At 40.4% G+C, this 21748-nt stretch overlaps 1 protein-coding gene across 4 annotated transcripts in view; it reads right to left on the minus strand.

Annotated features, from left to right (window-relative positions):
- Positions 1–21748, minus strand: part of LOC122639954 (molybdenum cofactor sulfurase) — a 127705-nt gene that overhangs the window by 104579 nt on the left and 1378 nt on the right. For 3 of the 4 annotated variants that reach the window (XM_043833015.1, XM_043833012.1, XM_043833013.1), the window contains exons 4-6: positions 21584–21744; positions 17881–18050; positions 724–850 (exon numbers count right to left, since the gene is read on the minus strand). In XM_043833015.1, coding sequence (XP_043688950.1) covers positions 724–850; positions 17881–18050; positions 21584–21744 — 458 coding nt within the window. The remainder of the gene's footprint in view (positions 1–723; positions 851–17880; positions 18051–21583; positions 21745–21748) is intronic. The other variant, XM_043833014.1, reaches the window with a different exon arrangement.

The following is a 21748-nucleotide window of genomic DNA, read 5'->3' on the forward strand; positions in this document are numbered from 1 at the left end:
ATTGAGCAAGCTGGGCATGTGTGACATTTATTTTCCAGCTTGAGGGGGAGTGTTAAGAGTTCATGTAATAAGGGTATTTAGGATACTTTGCTATTATCTTGTATTGTATTTTTACCTTTTACCTCCTTAGGCTATCTTATGTTAGTATGGAGGTATTTATGTAATTCCTCATGCGATAAGCAAATAAGCCAATATAAGGGAGAGAAATTGATTCTCTCCACAAGCATTCAACATATCCTTCTTCTTCTCCTCCTCCTCCTCTTCCTACTTCCCCCATCTTACTTCCTCTTGTTCACTGTTACTATTTTGAACTCAGAACTTAAAGACCAGCTTTTAGGATCTTTGTCACCACATAAGGAGTTCAGTTATCAGCAAAGAAACAATGAAATAACTGCTCATGTCTGAGAACAGTGTTCTTTGGCAAAGGAAAATGCTGGACTAGGAAAGATGTGCTGTCAGAAACAAGCCATCAGAACAACAAATGCTCTTGAAGACCTTAAATATATAACTATTACAGTAAAAAGTGGAAGTATCAGTGAAGAAAATTGGTCACACTAATTTAGCAAATTGACTTCATAAATAGGAAGCTGTGAAGATATTTCTCGGAATTCTGTCATTGGACTGTGAATGATTTTGAGAGTGGAAAAACATATAAACAAAACAATTATATTCACAAATTACAATAAATGTATAAATATGCATTGAAGCCATGAATTTTTATACTTGCTATGTGGTGAGCTTCCCAGAACTCGCTTAACATCGTTCTTCACAATCTTTGCCAGGTCAAGACTGAACTTCACACCAGAGAAATTACACTCCGAAGGAAAGGCAAATAAGTTGTAAACATCACCTGCAACAAGCACAGAGCACAAGGACACAAACAAAAGAATATTAGACCTGAATATCTTTTAGCTCTATTAGATTATAAAACAACATGATTCATGACATTTCCCCCATTGAAACTAATAATGAATTAATGATGATGATGACAGTTTATGCCATAGGTCATACTTTTACACCAAATTGTTCCATTAGCATTCAAACTTTGTGGATATGTTCTCCACGTCATCCACCACTCATTTGTCCAATAACGTCGCAATTGGACTTTGCTGCATAGAATCATGGATTGAAAATTTCTTGAAAAGTTATATTTTGAGGGGGGATTTGGACCACTAAAAATATAAGGGGAAGAGTCTGGCTCATGATTGGCCACATGGTTCAAATGAGCCATGAAACTGCACATTTGAGAGCACTCCACCTATTCAACAGTCAATACTACCAAATCAACCTCCACATTGTAGAAAACCACAGCATGTGGAGAGATTTGTCTCATCATCATCGTCAACAACAACAATTAGAATCTGACGGTTGCAAGAGAACACGAGGGCAAGAGAGGAGATGAGAGTAGAAGGTTGGAGGAGAAGAAGATGAAGAAGAGAGAGAGAGATGGCAGTAGAATATTGTGGGAGAGAATTTACTTCTCCCCCCGATATTGATAAAATTTACTACCAAGGGAAATTACATCCTTACCCCCCATGCTAATATGAGATAGCAAAGGGAGGCAAAAGATAGAAAAGGAAACACATTACAACATAATAGCCCAGTACCCAAAGTACCCTTATTAAATGAACTCTAACACTCCTCCTCAAGCTGTAGAATAAATGTCATACATTCTCAGCTTGCACAAAAGGGTACTGAACTGATGAGAGATGAGCCCTTTTGGTGAAAATATCAGCCAACTAGTCACCTGTCCTCACAAAGGGGGTGCATATGTGGCCAGCATCAATCTTTTCTTTAATGAATTGTCGATCCACCTCAATGTGCTTTGTCTGGTCATGTTGCACAGGATTGTGCGCTATACTTAGAGCAGCCTTGTTATCACAATAGAGTCACTTAAGTGCCTTAGTATCAAACCCCAATTCTTGGACCAACCTTCTCAGCCATAGGAGTTCACATACTCCATGAGCCATAGCTCTTAATTCTGCCTCTGCACTTGATCAGGCCAGAACAAGCTGTTTTTTGCTCCTCCATGTGACCAGGTTACCACCTACAAATGTACAATAGCCTGATGTAGACCGCCGGTCAGAAACTAAACCAGCCCAATCGGCATCAGTTTGCCTTCTTTCCTCGAATGGTTATGCCTAACATATAATAGCCCTTCTCTTGCAGTAGACTTCAAGTACCTAAGGATGCAAACAACATCTAAGTGTCCACTCTTGGGGGCCTGCATAAACAGACTCAGCATCCCAACTGCATAAGTGATAAATGGGCAAGCCAAAGAGAAATAGATCAGCTTCCCCATTAGTCTCTGGTACTTCCCTGCATCAATAAAGGATAAACCGCAGTCTTCTACTAGCTTGTAATTTTGTTCAATAGGAGAGTTTACTAGTTTGCAACCCAACATTCTTGTTTCTTAGACCTTGACACTTCAATCCCCCAAAAATACTTCAAGGGTCCAAGGACTTTAATCTCAAACTGTTGAGCCAAGTAAGATATCAGTCTGGTTATCTCAACCCAATCATTTTCAGTCACCACAATGTCATCCACATAGACAATTACGGTTGTTATAGTACCATTACCCCATCGGGTAAATAAAGCGCAGTCATCTTGACTCTTGGAATACCCATTCTTCATAATGGCCTATCTAAACCTCTCAAACCAAGCCTTCAAGGACTACTTGAGGCCATATAGAGCCTTTTAAGAAGACACACTTTCCCTTTAGCTGAAGGAAACTTAAAGCCTGTCAGAGTTTCAATATACATTTCCTCTTTAAAGTCATCACGAAAGAAAGCATTCTTCACATACAAGCTGATACAATAGCCAGCCTCTATTGATCATCAATGATAAGAGTGTTAGCGGTGGCGGAAGTGAAACGATGCGAATATCGTTACGAAAATTTGTAGAGATAGGATATCAATGAACACATGTGATAACGTAATCAATTTCGGGAAGAAAGTTACTTAGAACGCACTAATGGCATGTTCCTCCAAAGGATTGTAGCACGTGTGCAACAATTGTCATCTACAGGTTTCCTTTGAGCCCCCACAATTCCCTTGTTCTCTTTTCTCTTAAGGAAGAAGAAGATAATCGCTCTCTACCTCTCAAACTTGGAACAAAGTGTATAGTAACATGTGCAACTAAACTATGGGCCAAGGTTTCTCTTTGTTGTAATTTGGGTACAAGGGTATAATTGTCCAATAAGGTTTAGCTTGTATTGCCCTAAGGGTATAATTATAACTTGTACTTCCCTATCATTTATTATAAATAAGAGAGGGCTTGTGTCTCATTGACATGAGTTCAATTCCCCAAATATTCCAACATCGTATCAAAGATAGGAGAAGAATCGTCTTTGGTATTTGTGTCCTCCATTCCACGAAATCCTAAACCTACCGCCACCTCTCTCTTTCTCCCTCGATCCACTACCGCCACCACTCTCTCATGGTTTTCTCACCGCCGCCAACCACCACACCTCTTCCGCCTTCTCTTCTTGGCTTCTCTCACCACCACCCACTACCTCTTAGGCTGCGGGAGTTTCTTTTTCCTCTTCGCCTTGGTTTTTTTCCCTTTTTCCCTTGGTGGTGATATTTTTCTCCCACCAACGGATTTTTTCTTCCTTCCCATTAACTAAATCTTCTCCTTTTTGAAGATTTTATGTGGTGAGTGTTTCCCAATTTTCTTCCTAGCAATCAGCAGCCATGTCAGATGAGTCGATGCATCTGCCAGACAGGAAGGAATTGTCCAACAGTCACGTGAACTTGACTTCCCTTCGTTCCCTTCAAATTCTATCAGACTTGATGGCAGTAATTACTTGATGTGGTCGAGATCCTGCTCCCTAGTTGTGGGTTCCCGTGGTCTTTCTAGCCATCTTATTAGAGACTCTATGAAGCCTACTGCTGCTGGCCCTGCTCAAATTAAATAGGAAACCGATGAATGCTCAGTAATCTCCTACCTTCTTCAACCTATTGATCCTACGATCGCCCAAGGATATCTCCTTCTAGAATCAGCTGCCAACATTTGGAAGGCTGCCAAGGATACCTATTCTCAAGTTGGCAATGATGAATAGTGCTATGCACTCATGCGCAAAATTCACAATCTGCAACAGAAAGGATCTCTCTCTCTCTTCAAATATTACAATACTTTATGCTGTCTTTGGCAAACTTTGGACTTCTATGGGAGATTTACTACAACCTGTGATATTAACATTGTTTCCTTTCGCAAGTGGGAAGATAAACTCCGAGTTTATCACTTTCTAGCAGGTTTGAATATGGAGTTTGATCAAATCCGGGCACACGTTCTCATTCACGATCCCTTTCCTACCCTCAAGAAGGCCTGTACTCTGGTAGCTTCTGAGGATAGTTGACGTAATGTGATGGTTTGCTCTATGCCAATGGAGTGAACTACCCTTTACACCAACCCTAGCACTCCTTACCGTGGGATATCTACCCAGGGAACTCCTGCCCATGGGAATGATGGTTCCACTTCTGACTTCTGAGAAGACTCCCGTAAAGTGTGATTATTGTGGGAAGGAGTATCATACCAAGGATCATTGTTGGAAACTTCATGGTTGGCCTCCTCCTTCTCGTGGTCGTGGCCAAGGTCGTCCGAACATGCCCATCATACTACTATTAATGAGACATCCATTGATGCACCTCTCTCTTCTGATGAGCTTCATCACCTACGTCGTTTGATAACCAAGCTTGAGACATCTTCTTCAGTGACCTCTCCTGGTGCCAGTGTCAATGCTGCTTCTGCTACTATTCTTCCTCAGTCACACAACTCCTCTCATCCTTCCTCAGGTATTGCTTTTGGTGGCCATTGTTCCCTTCCCTAGATAATCGACTCAGGGGCCACCGATCAAATAATTGGATCACTTTCTCTTTTTTCCCACTATTCTTCATTGTCAGGTAACAATAGTGTTTGTATAGCTAATGGATCCCTCTACTTTGTTTCAGGAAAAGGATCCATTAATTGTTCCCCTACTATTTCTCTTTCCTCTGTTTTACATGTCCCTAACTTTTTTACTAATCTGTTATGTATTAGTAGCCTCACTAGGGATTTAAACTATAAGGTAACTTTCTTTCCATCCCACTGTGCTTTTCAGGACCTAGCAACAGGCAGTACAATTGGTTGTGGTAGGATGGATCGTGGTCAATATTTGCTTGAGGGCTCTTCTTCAGCATCAACAATTACTTCTCTTCCTGAGGCTTCTACACTTGCTTTGTCCGATCTTCACAAGTGGCATCGCCGGTTGGGTCATCCACCTTTAGGGACTTTATTTAAGTTTTTTCCAGCTTTATTAAAACAATGTAATCTGAATGGTTTTATTTGTGATGCTTGCACTTTAGCAAAAGCAAACTAGACATACTTATCCTATTTCTAATAATAGAAGCTTAATTCCTTTTAGTGTTGTTCATTCTGATGTGTGGGTTCTCGCCCGATGTATGTCTGTTTCTAGTTTTCGATGGTTTGTTAATTTATTGATTGCTATAGTCGCACCACTTGGATCTACTTGATTCATCTGAAGAGTGATGTTTCTCACTGTTTCAAGTCCTTCCATAAGATGGTGCAAACCCAGTTCGATGCTAGGATTAAAATCCTCCACACAGATAATGAGCGAGAATATATGATTGGTGATCTCCAGTCATATCTCTGTGATCATGGAATTATACACCAGACCAGCTATGTTGACACGCCGGCTCAGGATGGGGTTGTTGAACGCATGAATTGCCATCTTATGGAGGTAGCTCGCTCTCTGCTGTTTACCATGTCTGTACCTTCACGTTTTTTGGGGTGATGCTATTCTCTTGGCTGCATACTTGATTAATCGGCTGCCCTCTCGTATGTTAGATGGTCGTCGCCCACTGGATCTTCTCATGGGTTCCTCTACTTTTACTGTATCTCCCAAGGTGTTTGGTTGTGTGGCTTTTGCACACAATCATCATGTGCAAGGCAAGCTTGATTCCAAGAGACTTCGCTGCATTTTCTTGGGTTACTCTACCACTCATAAAGTTACAAATGTTATCAACCTCCTTCGTGCAAGATGTTATACTTGGATGTTCACCCTATCGGGGTGAGGAAACCCTATTGATAATCACCTCCATTCATGCATATGCCCCACACAACGAGGGTCCGCTGTGTAGTCAATCTTATCGATAGACATCAACCATTGGATCACCACAATTGCATGAAATATAAATGCAATAGTAAGTGTCTCTCAGGTACGGGAAAAGAAACTACCAGAAATTCCCCTTGTGAATACAATGGCGCTAAACCAAATCGGGAATTTCGATGGATCAATGTTCAACACAATTAAGTGTCCACATACATACTTACATTCTAATCTCTATTAGGGAAATATACAATGCGGCGACCCTAAAATAGAGTGCCTAAATATGTCTATAGTTGTGAACAAGTAACGGTAAAAGTGGGCAATTGCACATTATCGAAATAATCACAATAAGCACATGAATATGAAATGCAATTATTTAATTTAATCAAATTAAATTAAGTTTGATGGATGCACACATCAAATGTAAATAATCCAACAAAGATAACTCTTATCAAATTATGTTTAATCATAGGAGCAAATGTCTCTTGATAGTCAATCTCATACAAGTGACTATACCCTTTGACCACTATTGAGATAGGCTAGTTACCCGATTGGGGGAACTAGTCCTAGTTGTGCTAGGATTGCAGTCCTAGTTGTGTTTGTGTTAGGATTGCAGTCCTAGTTGTGTTAGGATTACTCTTTTTCTTTCTTTTATTTTTTATTTTCCACTGTTTTATTGTATTTTCCTCCTCAGCCGAGTGCTACTCTGGGATTCCTAGTTGTACTAGGAATTCCTAGTAGGATTAGGACTGAGGAATTTTACTTCAATTACATGTACTTCAGATTACTATAAATAAAGGGCCTGGGTGATCGATTCTGATCACTCAAGCATTCATATTCAGAGCTGTCTACATGGTATCAGAGCCATCTCTGATCTGAAAAACAGCTTCCCCTCGATTTTTCTAGTTTCCATCTTCAACACACTCTCGGCTTCTGGTTCTCTTCTTCTCCAACTCTCTCGGACTCTCTACTTCATGCAGGGCAGCATCTTTGAGGTGATTCAATGAAGAATTAGCTGCTGCCCTCCATGACACCTCTCTGAAAATCATTCAAATACTGGGGTGATCTGAACCTGCCGCAGGTTTCCTCCAACCTTGGAGATCAAGCTGCTGCCCTAATCGAGCTGGATTTCTGGTTTTATTTGGAGATTGATTCCTGCACCTTCTGATCTACACCCTATTGTTTTCAAACTGCAGATCCAAAGCTGCAATTTTTTGCATTCAAACTGCAGATCTGAATTCAATCCACAGCAGATCCAAATCTGCAATTATTTTGCATTCAGATCTGTCCCTGCTGACCTAAATCTTCTCCAATTCAGGGCTTTTATTGGCTCATCTGAAGGGGCCACTGTCTGGAGGACACTTTCTCTGCTACAAGGAAGACACTCGAACCTTGTTTCAGCCAGTTCTAAGGGCTGCAACTCATACAGCCTTAAAACCCAGGGCTCTACTAGATTAGGGTTTCCTATTACATCATCAGTTTTTTTCTGATTTTTGAAGGAACTTTACATGATGTCTGACATCACTTCAGCTGACTATGATGGATCTTCTCGACCAGAGTATCTTCCTTTTGCTTCTCCCACCAAACTAGATGGGACAAACTATTTAATGTGGTCCAGATCCACTTACCTTACAGTTGCTGGCCGTGGCTACACAGGACACCTTACAAGCACTACTCCTATCCCTACTGAAGAAGGAGCTGCCAAGACTAAATGGTTATCCACTGACTCCATGGTCATGTCATACCTTATTCATTCTATGCATCCTTCAATTGCATCGGGCTACCTTCTCCTAGACACTGCTGCCCAGATATGGAAGGCTGCTAAAGACACCTATTCACAGGTAGGGAATGATGCTCAGGTCTACGAATTAAGGAAGAAAATCCATGACACCAAGCAGAATGATTCATCAATCCCTCAATACTATGCTGAACTCCGCAAGTATTGGCAAGAACTTGATCATTACTCTGATTATCAGCCCACTAATGCCACTGACATTGCTGCCTACAGAAAGCATATTGACAAAATTAGGGTTTATGATTTTTTGGCTGGACTTAATGTGGAATACGACCCAATTAGGGTTCAGATTCTAGGCAAAGACCCTTTCCCTACATTGGAACAGTCTTATGCCTTGGTTAACAGTGAAGATCGCCGAAGAACTGCTATGCTCAATACTACAATTCCGGATCGATCAGCATTGCAGACCGGGGCTGGTTCTACTCCTTCAGTTGCTGATACTTCTAAATTTGAGAAGACACAGATTAAATGTGAGCATTGTGGAAAATTGTGGCACACCAAGGCCACCTGTTGGAAGATACATGGCAAACCAGCCAACTTTGAGGCTAAACGTGCTGCTCGCAAATCAAAAAACAAAGCTAATCATACTAAAGCTGTCACTCCTACCCCTCCTACTGACACTGGACTATCCAAGGATGAACTTCAGGCTTTCCGTCGTATGTTACAGGCTTCCGCTGCTACAACAACACCTGCCAATTCTTCCACTCCTCCAGGTTCAAATTTAGCTCACTCAGGTATTTCTTTTGTTGGTCACTGTGCATCGGTAGTCTCCTCTCCCTGGATCATAGACTCCGGTGCCACTGATCATATGACTGGATCCTCTAGTATCTTTACTCGTTACTCTCCTACATCTAGTAAAGACAAAGTACGAGTAGCTGATGGCTCTCTCTCCTCTATCTCTGGAAAGGGCTCCATCAGTTGCACACCTTCCTTACAGTTATCATCTGTTTTACATATTCCTAAATTTACCACTAATCTTCTTTCTATCAGTAGTCTTACCCGTGACCTAAATTGTAAAGTAACCTTTTTTCCTTCACACTGTGTGTTTCAGGATCTGGCAACGGGGGCGACGATTGGATGTGGTAAGATGCATGGTGGATTGTACCTGCTTGATACTGGGAGTCTTACTTCACCACCGCCTTTGGCTTCTCCCATCCCTCAAAGTGCGTTAGTTTCTTCTGAACTTCAACAATGGCATAATAGACTAGGTCACCCCCCTTTAGGAACATTATCCCTTTTATTTCCAGCATTAGCTAAAGAATGTCATAAAGATGATTTTTTTTGTGAAGCCTGTGTTTTGGCTAAACAACATCGTTCTACTTATTCTATTTCTAATAAAAGAAGCTCTTCTCCTTTTAATATTGTTCACTCTGATGTTTGGGGGCCTAGCCGCAAACCATCCCTTAAAGGCCACCGTTGGTTTGTTTCTTTCATTGATTGTTATTCTAGGTGTACATGGGTATATTTAATGCACAACAAAAGTGAAGTTTTCTCTTGTTTTCAAAATTTTCATAAAATGATTCAGACCCAATACACTGCCACTCTCAAGATATTGCGTAGTGACAATGGTAAAGAATACATGGATGGTCAGTTTCAGCAGTACCTTGCTGCCCATGGAATACTCCATCAGACCAGTTGTGTTGATACCCCAGCCCAAAATGGTGTGGCTGAAAGAAAAAACCGCCACCTTCTTGAGGTAACTCGGGCTCTTATGTTTGCCCATTCTGTCCCTTCCCAATATTGGGGAGATGCTGTCCTGACTGCTGCCTATCTTATCAATAGGCTCCCTACTCGAGTCCTTGACTCTGCCACCCCTGCTTCATTACTGCAGGGGTCCTCCACCTTTGTTGTCCCACCAAAGGAGTTTGGTTGTGTCTGTTATGTTCGCGATACCCGATCTCCGAGCAAGCTTGAACCCCGTGGGACCCGGTGTATTTTTTTAGGTTACTCTCCTTCCCAAAAGGGATATAAGTGTTACCATCCTCCTACCCGTCGCACCTTCACCAGTATGGATGTTGTCTTTCATGAAACTCTATCTTATTATCACCCCACACCTCTTCAGGGGGAGACTTTTGGTGAAGATGTGATGGTTGACCTTCCCATACAGACCCAGACCCGAGTCCAACTACCTATTTCACCCACCCCTCAACCAACTGTTGTTTCCTCCCCTCTCCCCTCTCCTACTTCCCCACCGGATTTTCCCCAAGGGGAGAACTTAGAGGATGCTGAAAATCCTATTGGTGATAATTCCCTTCAGGGGGAGGTGACTCCAGTCCAACAAACCATTAGGGAATTTCAGAAGAAAATTAACGACTCTAATCTCAAAACATATCACAGGGGACATTCCCAATACAAACAACTTCCATCCACTGTAGCTCCAGCACCACCACAGTTGTCAGCCCTGGAACCAGATCGATCTCCAGGTAACATATCCTCTCCTTCATCTCCTGATTTACCTATTGCTCATCGTAAAGGTATTCGGGCTTGTACCCAGCACCCCATTTCTCATGTAGTCTCTTATGACTCCCTTTCTCCATCATTTCGTACATTTGTCTCCTCTCTTTCTTCTGTTCGTATTCCCCAAAATTGGCAGGAAGCTTTTGCATATGGAAAGTGTAAAGCAGCACTGATGGAAGAAATGCAAGCCTTAAAAAAGAATAATACATGGGAACCTGTGGTTCTTCCTCCAGGAAAGAAACCAGTTGGATGTAAGTAGGTGTTTGTGGTGAAACAGAAGGTAGATGGCACTGTGGATCGATACAAAGCACGTTTGGTTGCAAAAGGATTTACTCAGACCTATGGGATCGATTACCAGGAGACTTTTGCACCAGTCGCGAAATTAAACACTGTCAGAGTGCTACTTTCTTGTGCAGTGAATCTTGGCTGGGAGTTACAACAATTAGATGTGAAGAATGCCTTCCTCCATGGAGAACTTGACGAGGAAGTGTACATGGACATTCCACCTGGATTCTCTTGTGATAAGACCGGCGGGAAAGTTTGTAAATTGAAGCATGCTTTATATGGACTGAAACAGTCCCCTCGTGCATGGTTTAGACGATTTCATAAGGCAATGGTCTCTGCAGGTTATAAGCAGAGCAACGCTGATCATACTTTGTTTATCAAGAAAAATGGTGAAAAGGTAACTCTCCTAATAGTTTATGTTGATGATATTGTGGTGACCGGGAATGATAACCACGAAATCACCCAATTGAAGACTTATCTTGGGCGAGAATTTGAAATAAAAGATCTGGGAAAACTAAAGTACTTTCTAGGGATAGAAGTTGCTAGATCTTCTAAAAGCATCTTTCTTTCTCAAAGAAAGTACATCCTAGATTTATTGACCGAGACTGGAATGCTAGGGTGTCATCCTTCTGATACACCTATGGATGCTACTACAAGACTTAAAGAAAAGGAGGGAACTCCTGTTGATAAAGGTCGGTATCAAAGATTGGTTGGTAAGCTCATCTATCTGTCTCATACAAGACCTGACATAGTAGTATCTGTGAGTATGGTTAGTCAGTTCATGCATGATCCACACTCCTCTCACATGGATGCTGTTATCCGGATCCTTCGATATTTAAAATCAGCACCGGGTAAAGGAATTCTTTTGTCTCCGAATGGTCATCTTCGTGTCGAAGCATATACTGATGCGGATTGGGCTGGTTCCTCTGATAGAAAGTCCATTTCTGGCTATTGCTCATTTGTTGGCGGCAATCTTGTTACGTGGGGCAATAAAAAGCAGATCGTCGTGGCAAGATCTAGAGCTGAAGCAGAGTTTCGTGCTATGGCACAAGGTATTTGTGAAATGTTGTGGCTCAAAGGTTTATTACAAGATATCAGGACTCCTGTTCCTCTTCCCATGATGTTGTATTATGACAACAAGGCTGCTATTAGTATTGCTCACAACCCGGTTCAGCATGATCGTACTAAGCATGTGGAGGTTGACAGACACTTTATTAAAGAAAAGTTGGAAGGAGGGCTGGTGTGTATTCCGTTTCTGCAATCTTCTGACCAGCTTGCTGATGTGTTTACTAAAGGCTTAAGTGGAAAGATTTTTCATCCTATTCTTGTCAAGTTGGGCATGGTTGACATTTATGCTCCAACTTGAGGGGGAGTGTTGAGATAGGCTAGTTACCCGATTGGGGGAACTAGTCCTAGTTGTGTTAGGATTGCAGTCCTAGTTGTGTTTGTGTTAGGATTGCAGTCCTAGTTGTGTTTGTGTTAGGATTGCAGTCCTAGTTGTGTTAGGATTACTCTTTTTCTTTCTTTTATTTTTTATTTTCCACTGTTTTATTGTATTTTCCTCCTCAGCCGAGTGCTACTCTAGGATTCCTAGTTGTACTAGGAATTCCTAGTAGGATTAGGACTGAGGAGTTTTTCTTCAATTACATGTACTTCAGATTACTATAAATAAAGGGCCTGGGTGATCGATTCTAATCACTCAAGCATTCATATTCAGAGTTGTCTACAACCACCAACATGGCTTTATATTTCTCAACAATGCCATCTGATCGGTGCTTGATTTTGTAGACCCGTCTACATCCAACTGACACTCTCTCCCGGAGAAGATCAACCAACTTCAAAGAGCAGTTCTTCACAAGTGCCATCATTTCCTCAAACATTGCTTCCTTCCACTCTAGGTCAGACATGGCCTTAGTGACATTTTTGGGAATGTAAGTGGAGGAAAGAGCAACAGAAAAAGCAACACCTATAGGAGAGGTAGCATCATAGGAACAAACTTGGCTATAGGATTAGTGCAAGCTCTCTTTCCCTTTCGAATAGCAATGGAAAGATCTAACTTAGGAGGGAAAGGAAAGTTACCTGACTGAGGAAGGTGGATCTCAAGATGTGAATCCAAAGGGTACTCTTGGCAAGTCTCCCTTCCCTTACTTTTGTACACTAGTGATCCTCATTATCAAAATCCCCTGAATGATAACACAATATCCACCTCTTTGTATTTCTCCACATCAAGTAGAAATGGAATAGGGAAGGGTGGAAGAAAAGAAGTGGCATCAGCAGCCTTTTCACTCCTGCTATTCTAACTCTGAACAAGATGCTAATGAGGAGTAATGAAAGGCACAGATTGATAGGTGATATCTTTGGAGAGAAGTCGCCTTCGAGAAAAGGGATGGTAGCACCAATAGCCTTTGGTAGAGGGTGAATAGCCAAGAAAAAGGTATTTAAGGACCTTAGGGTCAAGTTTAATCCAAGTAGACTTATGAACATGAACATAGCATAGACACACTGAAACACCTTTGGGGGAAGAGAAAAAGCAAAAACCTGAGGGGACAGAATTTTCAAAGGGGATTTGGCACCAAGGAGTTTAGTGGGTATGCGGTTGATTAAAAAGGCAATAGTAAGAACTAAGAAGGACATCAGACCCAAAAACCTTACGGACATGCATGACAAATAGAAAACTCTTAGCGACTTCCAACAAATGGTGATTTTTCCTCTCAGCTACCCCATTCTGTTGAGGTGTGTCGACATAAGCAAGCTGATGGATAGTGTCATTATCGGTAAAAAACATTTGGAGTCCACCATACATGTACTCTCCCCCCCCCCCCTTTTATAAGAACGAACAATTTTAATTCTAGTATCAAATTGAGTACAAATCATTTGTTAGAAATTTTTAATGCATCGTAGACATCACTCTTGTATTTCATCAAAAAGTTCCAGGTGGTGCAGGAACAATCATCAAAAAATGAAACAAAATAGTAATAGCCGAATAAAGAAGTCGTGAGAATGGATTCCCAAACATCAATATGTACAATATGAAAAGGAACAGTAAATCTATTACCATGATAGGAATAAGAAGAAGAACAATGTTTAGCAACAAACATGGTTCATACAGAAATACATGGGAAGAGAACAAGTATGGCAACTGTTTTTTATGACACCAAAAGAAGGATGGTTGATGCCAAAGCATCACAGAATCAACAGAATTGTTGTCACTACACCCGCATGCATAGGAGTGAGCAGTAGGGAAAAAAATTTCCTAGGTTAAGAAGGTAGAGCCCTTTCTCCTCATATCCACCGCCAATAATCATCTTCATCATCAAACCTGAAAAAGACAATAAGAGGGAAAAAAAGGTGACATAACAATTCAAGGATTTGGTTAAGTGGCTCTAGATAAGAGATTAGTGTCAAATATAGGAACATGAAGAACAAAATCAAGGGAATAGAAGAAGTAACATGGACACTACCCTTACCAGAAATAGAGGAAAGAAATCCATCAGCAACCCTAACCTTATCCTTACTAGGGCAGACAGAATAGGAATCATAATATTGAGACACACCAGTCGCATGATCAGTGGCTCTAGAGTCAATAACCCAAGAAGAGGTAGTGGAAGGAGCAAATGTAGAGACCTGCAAGGCTGAAGCCGAAGAATCTGGTATAGAAGAAAAGCTATCTACTAGTGACATAACCCTACAAAATACTGCAATATCCTCCCGTGAGAGAATTTTGGTATGTCTGTGGTCCAGATGGATACCCCATAGGTTTACTCTCAACCATCACGGTGTATGCTCTAGCTCCCCCTCTCCTACCACCAAGCATACTAGGGGGATGGCCATTAAGCACCCAGCTAGTGTAACCATGTTTCCCATAGTGATCAAATTTGAGTCTATCTTTGTCATCCTCAAGAGGTGGCCGTTGGCCTCTTCCTCCACCACGCCAATCTCTATGGGAGCTAGAAGTAAGAGCAAACTGCTCAAGAGATGGTACAATTTCCATGGCCACTCATCGGGTCTCCTCACTTTGCACGTAGTTGTGGACTTCATCTGAGGAAAGAGGAGACCAGCCCAAAATTTGTACCTGGATTGATTCATATTCCAAGTTCAGACCACCAAGGAGGATTAGGAAACATGCTCCTTCTCAAGAGTTCGGTATACCTTTGCTTCATCCTCTGGATTGGATAGTTGGAGGTCCCTATAATGGTCATACTTCTCCCAGAGACAAATAATAGTTTTATAATATTCAGAAACTATTCTGTGTGTTTCTACTTCATTGTGATGAACTTCTAGAGGAGTTGGTAAACATTAGCCGAGTCACCCAAAAAGTCTTAGACACTATCCCAAATACCCTTGGCGGTCTCCTTTCTCATGAACCTCCTACTGATCTCAAGTTTCATAGAGAAAATCAGCCAAATCATAACAGTTGAGTTCTTAGTCTCCCATTTCTGATACATTGGATCACTGGAGTTAGGAGCCTGAATGGAACCTATAGTGTACCCTAGCTTCTCCCTACTTCGCAGGGAAACCTTCACAAAATGAGCCTAGTCCAAGTAGTTGGTGTTGTCCACTTGACAATGGAAATCTGGGTGTTGCCATTCTCAAAGGTAATCTGAGTAGGATGGGAGCCACTCGAACCACTAGCCAAAGCTTTCATAGGTCTGCTAACTTCCGACATGATGCAGGAACACACTTAGAGTTAGTTTAATATCCAAATCAACCGGAGAGTACCCACTCTACCCAAATACCCCTTCCCAGTACTTGGGGAAAAAATGCAGCAAGAAGAATAAACACACTACAAAGCAATCCAACTTAAATACACTCTTCAAGGTGTAACATCATCTCATAACAACTCAAAAGATTCAAACAACATAGATCACAAACACAAGGCAACCGGAAGCATCACTAACAACATTTTAAGAAAAAAAACGAGCAAAAAATAGTATTGGTGGTACCTGTCAAACCGAGGAGAAATGAGTTGTGCTCCGACAACTCGTTTCTTTAATAGCCGAGAGGCCCAAGACCATAGGAGGATTGGAGCAGACCCCTGGGAGATTAAAATGGGCCCTGTCCCAGCTCCAACAAGTATCGGATGTGAGAGAGAGAGAGAGAGAGAAGCTCAAGAAAAAAGTTGACAGTAACTTGAGAAAAGCTGGCTCTTGTTGATTTAAGCTTCAAACATCTACACCTACATCTTCACATGGGACCTTCTTTTGGTGCTTCTATAGTCTTCATCCAAGCATATCTCATGATTCATCACACTTATCACATAATGGCCTCTTCCTTGGAACCCCTTTGTAACCTAGGGTTCCAAAGAGAGGAAACGAAGCGGAGAACTTGTAGCGCGACTCTCAAACCAAAACTGTGGTGTTTGATACCAAGTTGGAATCTAAAGGTTGCAAGAGAAGAAGAGAGCAAGAGAGGAGATGAGATTAGAAGGTTGGAGGAGATGAAGAAGAGAGAGAGATGGAGGTAGAATATTGTGGGAGAGAATTTATTTCTCTCCCCAACATTGATTCACTAAACTATCAAGGGAAATTATATCCTTACCCCCCATGCTAATAAAATATAGCAAAGGGAGGTAAAAGGTAAAAAAGGAAAAACACATTACAACATAATAACCTAGTACCCAAAGTACCCTTATTACAGTCTAACAACAACAATATGCAACTCCTACTAATAATACCACTACTATTCTACTATTCTTAAAGAGCAAATTCAAATGTTTTGGCTTCTGTTGTCTTTGCTAAAATCACTAAAATAAACTTATTTGAATTATAGTAATATTTCTATTGATGTGTACAAATTTCATAATTGTAAGATCCTTTTATGCATCCTACCTTTTCTCAAGAAAGAAAATTAATGAACCCACCTAACCTAAGTATCCATATGTTGAATGTGAAATTGTTCCCATATGACCATATCAATATTCTTGTCCTCAAGAAATGCCAGATCATGCTGATCTAGTTGACAACCTATTATGGACATTTAAGTTCAAACTTATGGGTTTGTTGTAACCAAATGTCAGTAAAAAAACACCATATTGCTCAATGATCGACTGTAGTTGTCACGGCACCTAGGCAACCCAAGGCCATTAGACGGGGCCTGGACACAAGGTAGCTGGACGCTTGGGCGATGCCTTGACAACTATGAGAAGTAGCCACTAAAAGGACAAAATAACTTCCATGGTAATTAGTAAACAATCCAAATATTAATAAGAAAAAGTAATTATTGTTCAAATATTGAAGCACGTAGGCTTTTAGACTGCAGCAGGCGAGCTCCCTATTTTGTAACTTATTTCCTACTGACTTTTCCAAGCAACAACTTCTAGGTTATTGAATTCCAAGAAATGATCTTCAGACTCAACGTACAGTCTTTTACTACATATATGCGCATATCAGTGTTAATATCAGTATCATATTAAGGATGGTTGTTAGGGACATGAAATTAAAACAAAACTAAATGGAAACATTTGTAATATTACAAACAATGATCGTGTAACTAACTTCAAAATATTCCAAATATGGCTACTAAACTCTACTTTATTTTGCAACCAAAGAACTCAGATTTGAAAATGAAAATAAAGATTCCATTTTAAATTTTTATTTTACCAGATTTGGTAAGAATTTAAGTTAAGGAGTAAGGATTGAACCCCCCCCCCCTTAGCTCTGCCAGGCACTGGACAGGGGTTAGCTCTGTAAATGTGTAGAGCCAAGTGTATGGTGTAGTAGTAGGCACTTCTAGAGTTCTAGGCCCCTTCCCAGCTACTGGATTACTCCAGTGCTTCAGGTACTACGGACCCTCTGCCATCCATTGCAGCAGAGCCGTTTCATGAGCGGGGGGCCTAAGCGCAGTTCTTTGAATCAAACAAACGTTGAATGAAATCGATTCAAAGAGGAATTCATCAAATAAAGAAAAAATATAGGTTCTGTCAAGATGTTGTCATAAGTTGATTTCAATCAAGGCTTACATTGAGTGAAGAAGAGAAGGGCATAGACACTGAAGAGTCATGTACGTCGCTCTAGGCTCACCATTATATCATTTCATTCTATTGATGGGTTCTAGCTCCAAAGAACATACACATGGAGCTTACGTACAAAATCATGATTGCAGAAGTTTACATTTTCATTTTCAAACTAATTTCACTTCCCTTCCCTTCACTTGCAACCATACGAAGCCTCTAAGAATTCAAATAATTTGGAAAGCCCATTCTTATCAACTTCACAAAAAAAGCTCAAGTGTATACCAGAGGAGTTTCCTCCAGGTGATTCATCCTGTAATCTGCCTGCATTTCTTCTTTGCACAGGGTACTGTGCTACCTTAATAGTGGATCCATCTTTCCTCAATACTCCATTCTTATGCTGATCTTCTTCAACATCTACTGCAAAAGCTACAGCTCCTTGATCAAGCGCATATCTAGAACTTTTAAGTATGAAAACGGGCTCTGAACCATTAACATTAACAGAAAACAGAGTTGTCAAAGTGACTAGGCAACCCAAGGTGTTGAAGGGGGCCTAGACGCAAGGCAACCAAGGTGGGCAAGGCACCTGGACGCCTAGGCGACGCCTTGACAACTATTACAGAAAAGAAAAAGAGAAACTCAACATGTAGTGCTCTACGGAACCAATTTGTATTGGAAACATTGCCTATCCTTCCATCAAAAACAAATTTATTCAGTTTTATCATAAACGGGAAAAAGGTAAACACGACAAAAATGTCACAGAATTGAAGCTGTTCATCAAAAGCATTAAGTATACACTTATATTATTGAAATGTTTAACCCACCAACACAGTTTCCACATCCATCCCTTCATCATACCACCCAAGCCATGGAACAATTTGCACTTAACATCTATGTTGACCTACAACAACAACAAAAAACTCAGCCTTATCCCAACTTAATGGTCGGCTACATGGATCCAAACTGAACAAATTAGGGAAAATTGAGGCCTAAACAAAACAAAAAATAAATAAAAAATATTTGGGAAATGAGATGAGAAATGGAAAATGACAAATGAAAGATGGAAAATAAAAAGAAAGTTGAAAAATGAAAGTAAGAGGAAAGAGGAACAGCCCAACAAGTCAGGAGAATCTCAGCTAACATCTATGTTGACCTATCAAGATAAAAGGATCAGATCCATGAGATTACTGCAGACTAAATGATGGGTTTCTAGAGACCTAAGAGATTAGGTTTAGAAACTCAGTTGAAACTAGCAGGTTTAAAACCAGATTATAAGATAAATTTGATAGCTAAGAACCAGAAACTCGGATGGACTTAAAATTCTGGTCGAAGATCAAAGGTATGGCCAAAAATAACTCCTCAAAATATGAGCCTGATCCCATGGTCAGATCTGGAGTTCTAAGGGTATCCTACTAAGAATAGGATTCTTTAAACAGAATTTGAGAAGTGACTTATCAATTATAAATGGCAGATTGTATGGGGTTCAAACCAGCAATTAAAGATTATTAAAACCTCAATAGATTTCAGAAATAATATAAGAATACTAATCTGAAACAGAAAACCAAATCTGATCTTTAAAATAGAGTGGAACTAGAAATCCAACTTGAAGTAGGACTCTAAGAAATCAGCACAAAAAATCAAATTTTGAAACCATGGGGGTGTTTAGAATACTATCCGATTACCAAATATGAAATCAGATTTCGAATCATATATGGAAACATTTAAAACACTGAAATTCCAGCAAGTAGGCTATGTACAATAACAGAATAGAAACTTAAAATTACGAACCTCATTTGATGGTGGATAAGATGAAAAAGAATGGAAGAAAGATAGATGAACAACTCACCTGAAACTAGACTGAAATCCCAGCAGCCCTACCTTAGCATCTCACCAAGGATGCACTGCATCTCACAGAACACACTGGAGCAGTAGCAGCAGAGAAACAAGAAGAGAAAAGCGAGAGAAGACACAAAAGAGAGAGAGAACGAGAATCCTAGACCACGATTGGGCTCAAAATATGTCTATCATGGTCTAGCCTTACCAGTCCAGCCTCGAGGAGTACCTCGAATGTCATAAGAGGTTGGGCAAACAGATATTGGGCATACTGGGGTTGGCGATTTTTAATCAACATTCTCACTTGCTCTTTCTCAGAGGGGCGGTCCCACATTTGGGAGGCCTTCTTACGAAAGCGTATCAAAAATGGGGTGAAACCTTCCCTCACTTCTTTATATTATATTCAAGTAATCTACTCTTAGTAGGACACAATAAAAGAAGAGAAGGAGAATCCTAGACCACGATAGGACTCGGAATATGTCTATCATGGTCTTTACCACTTATATTATATTCAAGTAATTTACCCTTAGTAGGAAACCTACTAACAGTCTAGGTCTAATTACAATGAAGGTAAATAACTAAAAGCAATATAAGTGAACTACAACTCAACATAAGACCACTACAGGGACACTCCCCCTCACGATAACCTTTAACAAGAGCGAGCCAAGCTTTATTCATCATAAAATTCGGGTACCTCAATGGCTGGTTACATAGATATATATAAACTCTCCAAATATGACTCCCAACATGACTAGAAATAGAGTAAACCAAGTAATAATCAAACTGCCTACTTAATTGACCAATAAAAGACTTAAAACATCTCCAAAACTGACTCAAATATCTCTAGTTCTAAACCAACTAGGACTTGACATAATGAAAAATAATCCCAGAGGCAAGTGAACTTCTTTTAGTTCTCCACTGGTCTATTCCATGTTATGCCAAATTCGAGCTGTCAGTCCTTTAGGTCACACAGTATTAACTGCTCAACCATCTTGCATGCTTACGATGATTCTACATCAGCTTGGACTTTTAGGTCATTATGCAATTACATTAGGGGAATGAATACATTAAGGGAAAATTTTTGAAAAATGGTCTCATTATGGACGTTCAAGTAAAAAAGGAACCATTTCGAACAGGAACTAGTAATAGTTGATGGCTTCTTATTTTTTTATTTTTTTTTTAAAAAAAAAACAGAAGATGCTTTTGATCAGTCAGTTTTGGACTTTTGGGTGATAATAAATGTCTAGAATCTCTACAGATAGGTATTTCTTGCTACTGGAGGAATAAATCGAAAAAGTACATAATGTAGTCATCATGAATGTTTACACATAAAATTGCATCACACCCGCTATAAAATTAATATTAGTTGAGCAGATTTCTTTCTACCATAGGTATCGCACCCACTGTGATGATAAATGTCTAGATTCTCTACAGATAAGTATTTCTTGCTATTGGAGGAATAAATCGAAAAAGTACATAATGTAGTCTTCATGGATGTTTACACATAAAATTGCATCACACCCACTGTAAAATTAACATTAGTTGACCAGATTTCTTTCTACAATTCCCACTTCCTCCCCCCCCCCCCCAAAAAAAAAAAAAATTAAAGGTAAGAGAGGCAGTGGACGCTCCCCTATCCACCCCCTCATTTTCAGAAGTTAGAACAACTCTTACTTAAGTGATTTCATCAGCATTTTCGTGCCATTTCATTATTATGGACAGAAAATCTAATGAGTAAACCCTTGAAGAGGTAATAGTCCACAGTTCAAAAATCTAATTTGGTGAAATGGTCAATCACCACATCAGTCCTAGGCACGGGCTCACAGCAACCCCCCTTTGACAGGCTCTTTAGCAGAATTCCTCAGAAAGGGCAGCCTCCACTCTAAGGAATTCCCTGATCATAACCCTCCAGTAAATTCCAATGTTCTTAATGGTTAATGCCAAATTCCATCCATCCAAGCATGCAATAAGAACCATCCAATCTCAAAATTTTCGGCTACACTAGCTCTTAGATGTGGTATTGTGGTCCACCAATTGCAATAACAATTAGACGAGCAGATATATGGTAATATCATGAATATTATCATGCATGCATGGTATATGTATTTTGTGCAATGCCTTGATTGAAAAGAAGTGAATAATGTTGATAGGATACTCTTTGATTCCAAGGACACTGTTGTGGTTCTCGATTGTGTACATGAAACTGCTTTCTCTACTCCAAGGGAAAGCCTCCCCAACCAGCTTTAGTGCGGCTGTTGTTCCAGAGGTGAAAATGCATTTGTAGTCCCCAGGGGATGCATTGAAGTAGTCAAGGACCTGG

This window comes from Telopea speciosissima, chromosome 9 (genome assembly GCF_018873765.1).
Source record: "Telopea speciosissima isolate NSW1024214 ecotype Mountain lineage chromosome 9, Tspe_v1, whole genome shotgun sequence".
In the NCBI taxonomy this organism is placed as follows: Eukaryota; Viridiplantae; Streptophyta; class Magnoliopsida; order Proteales; family Proteaceae; genus Telopea; species Telopea speciosissima.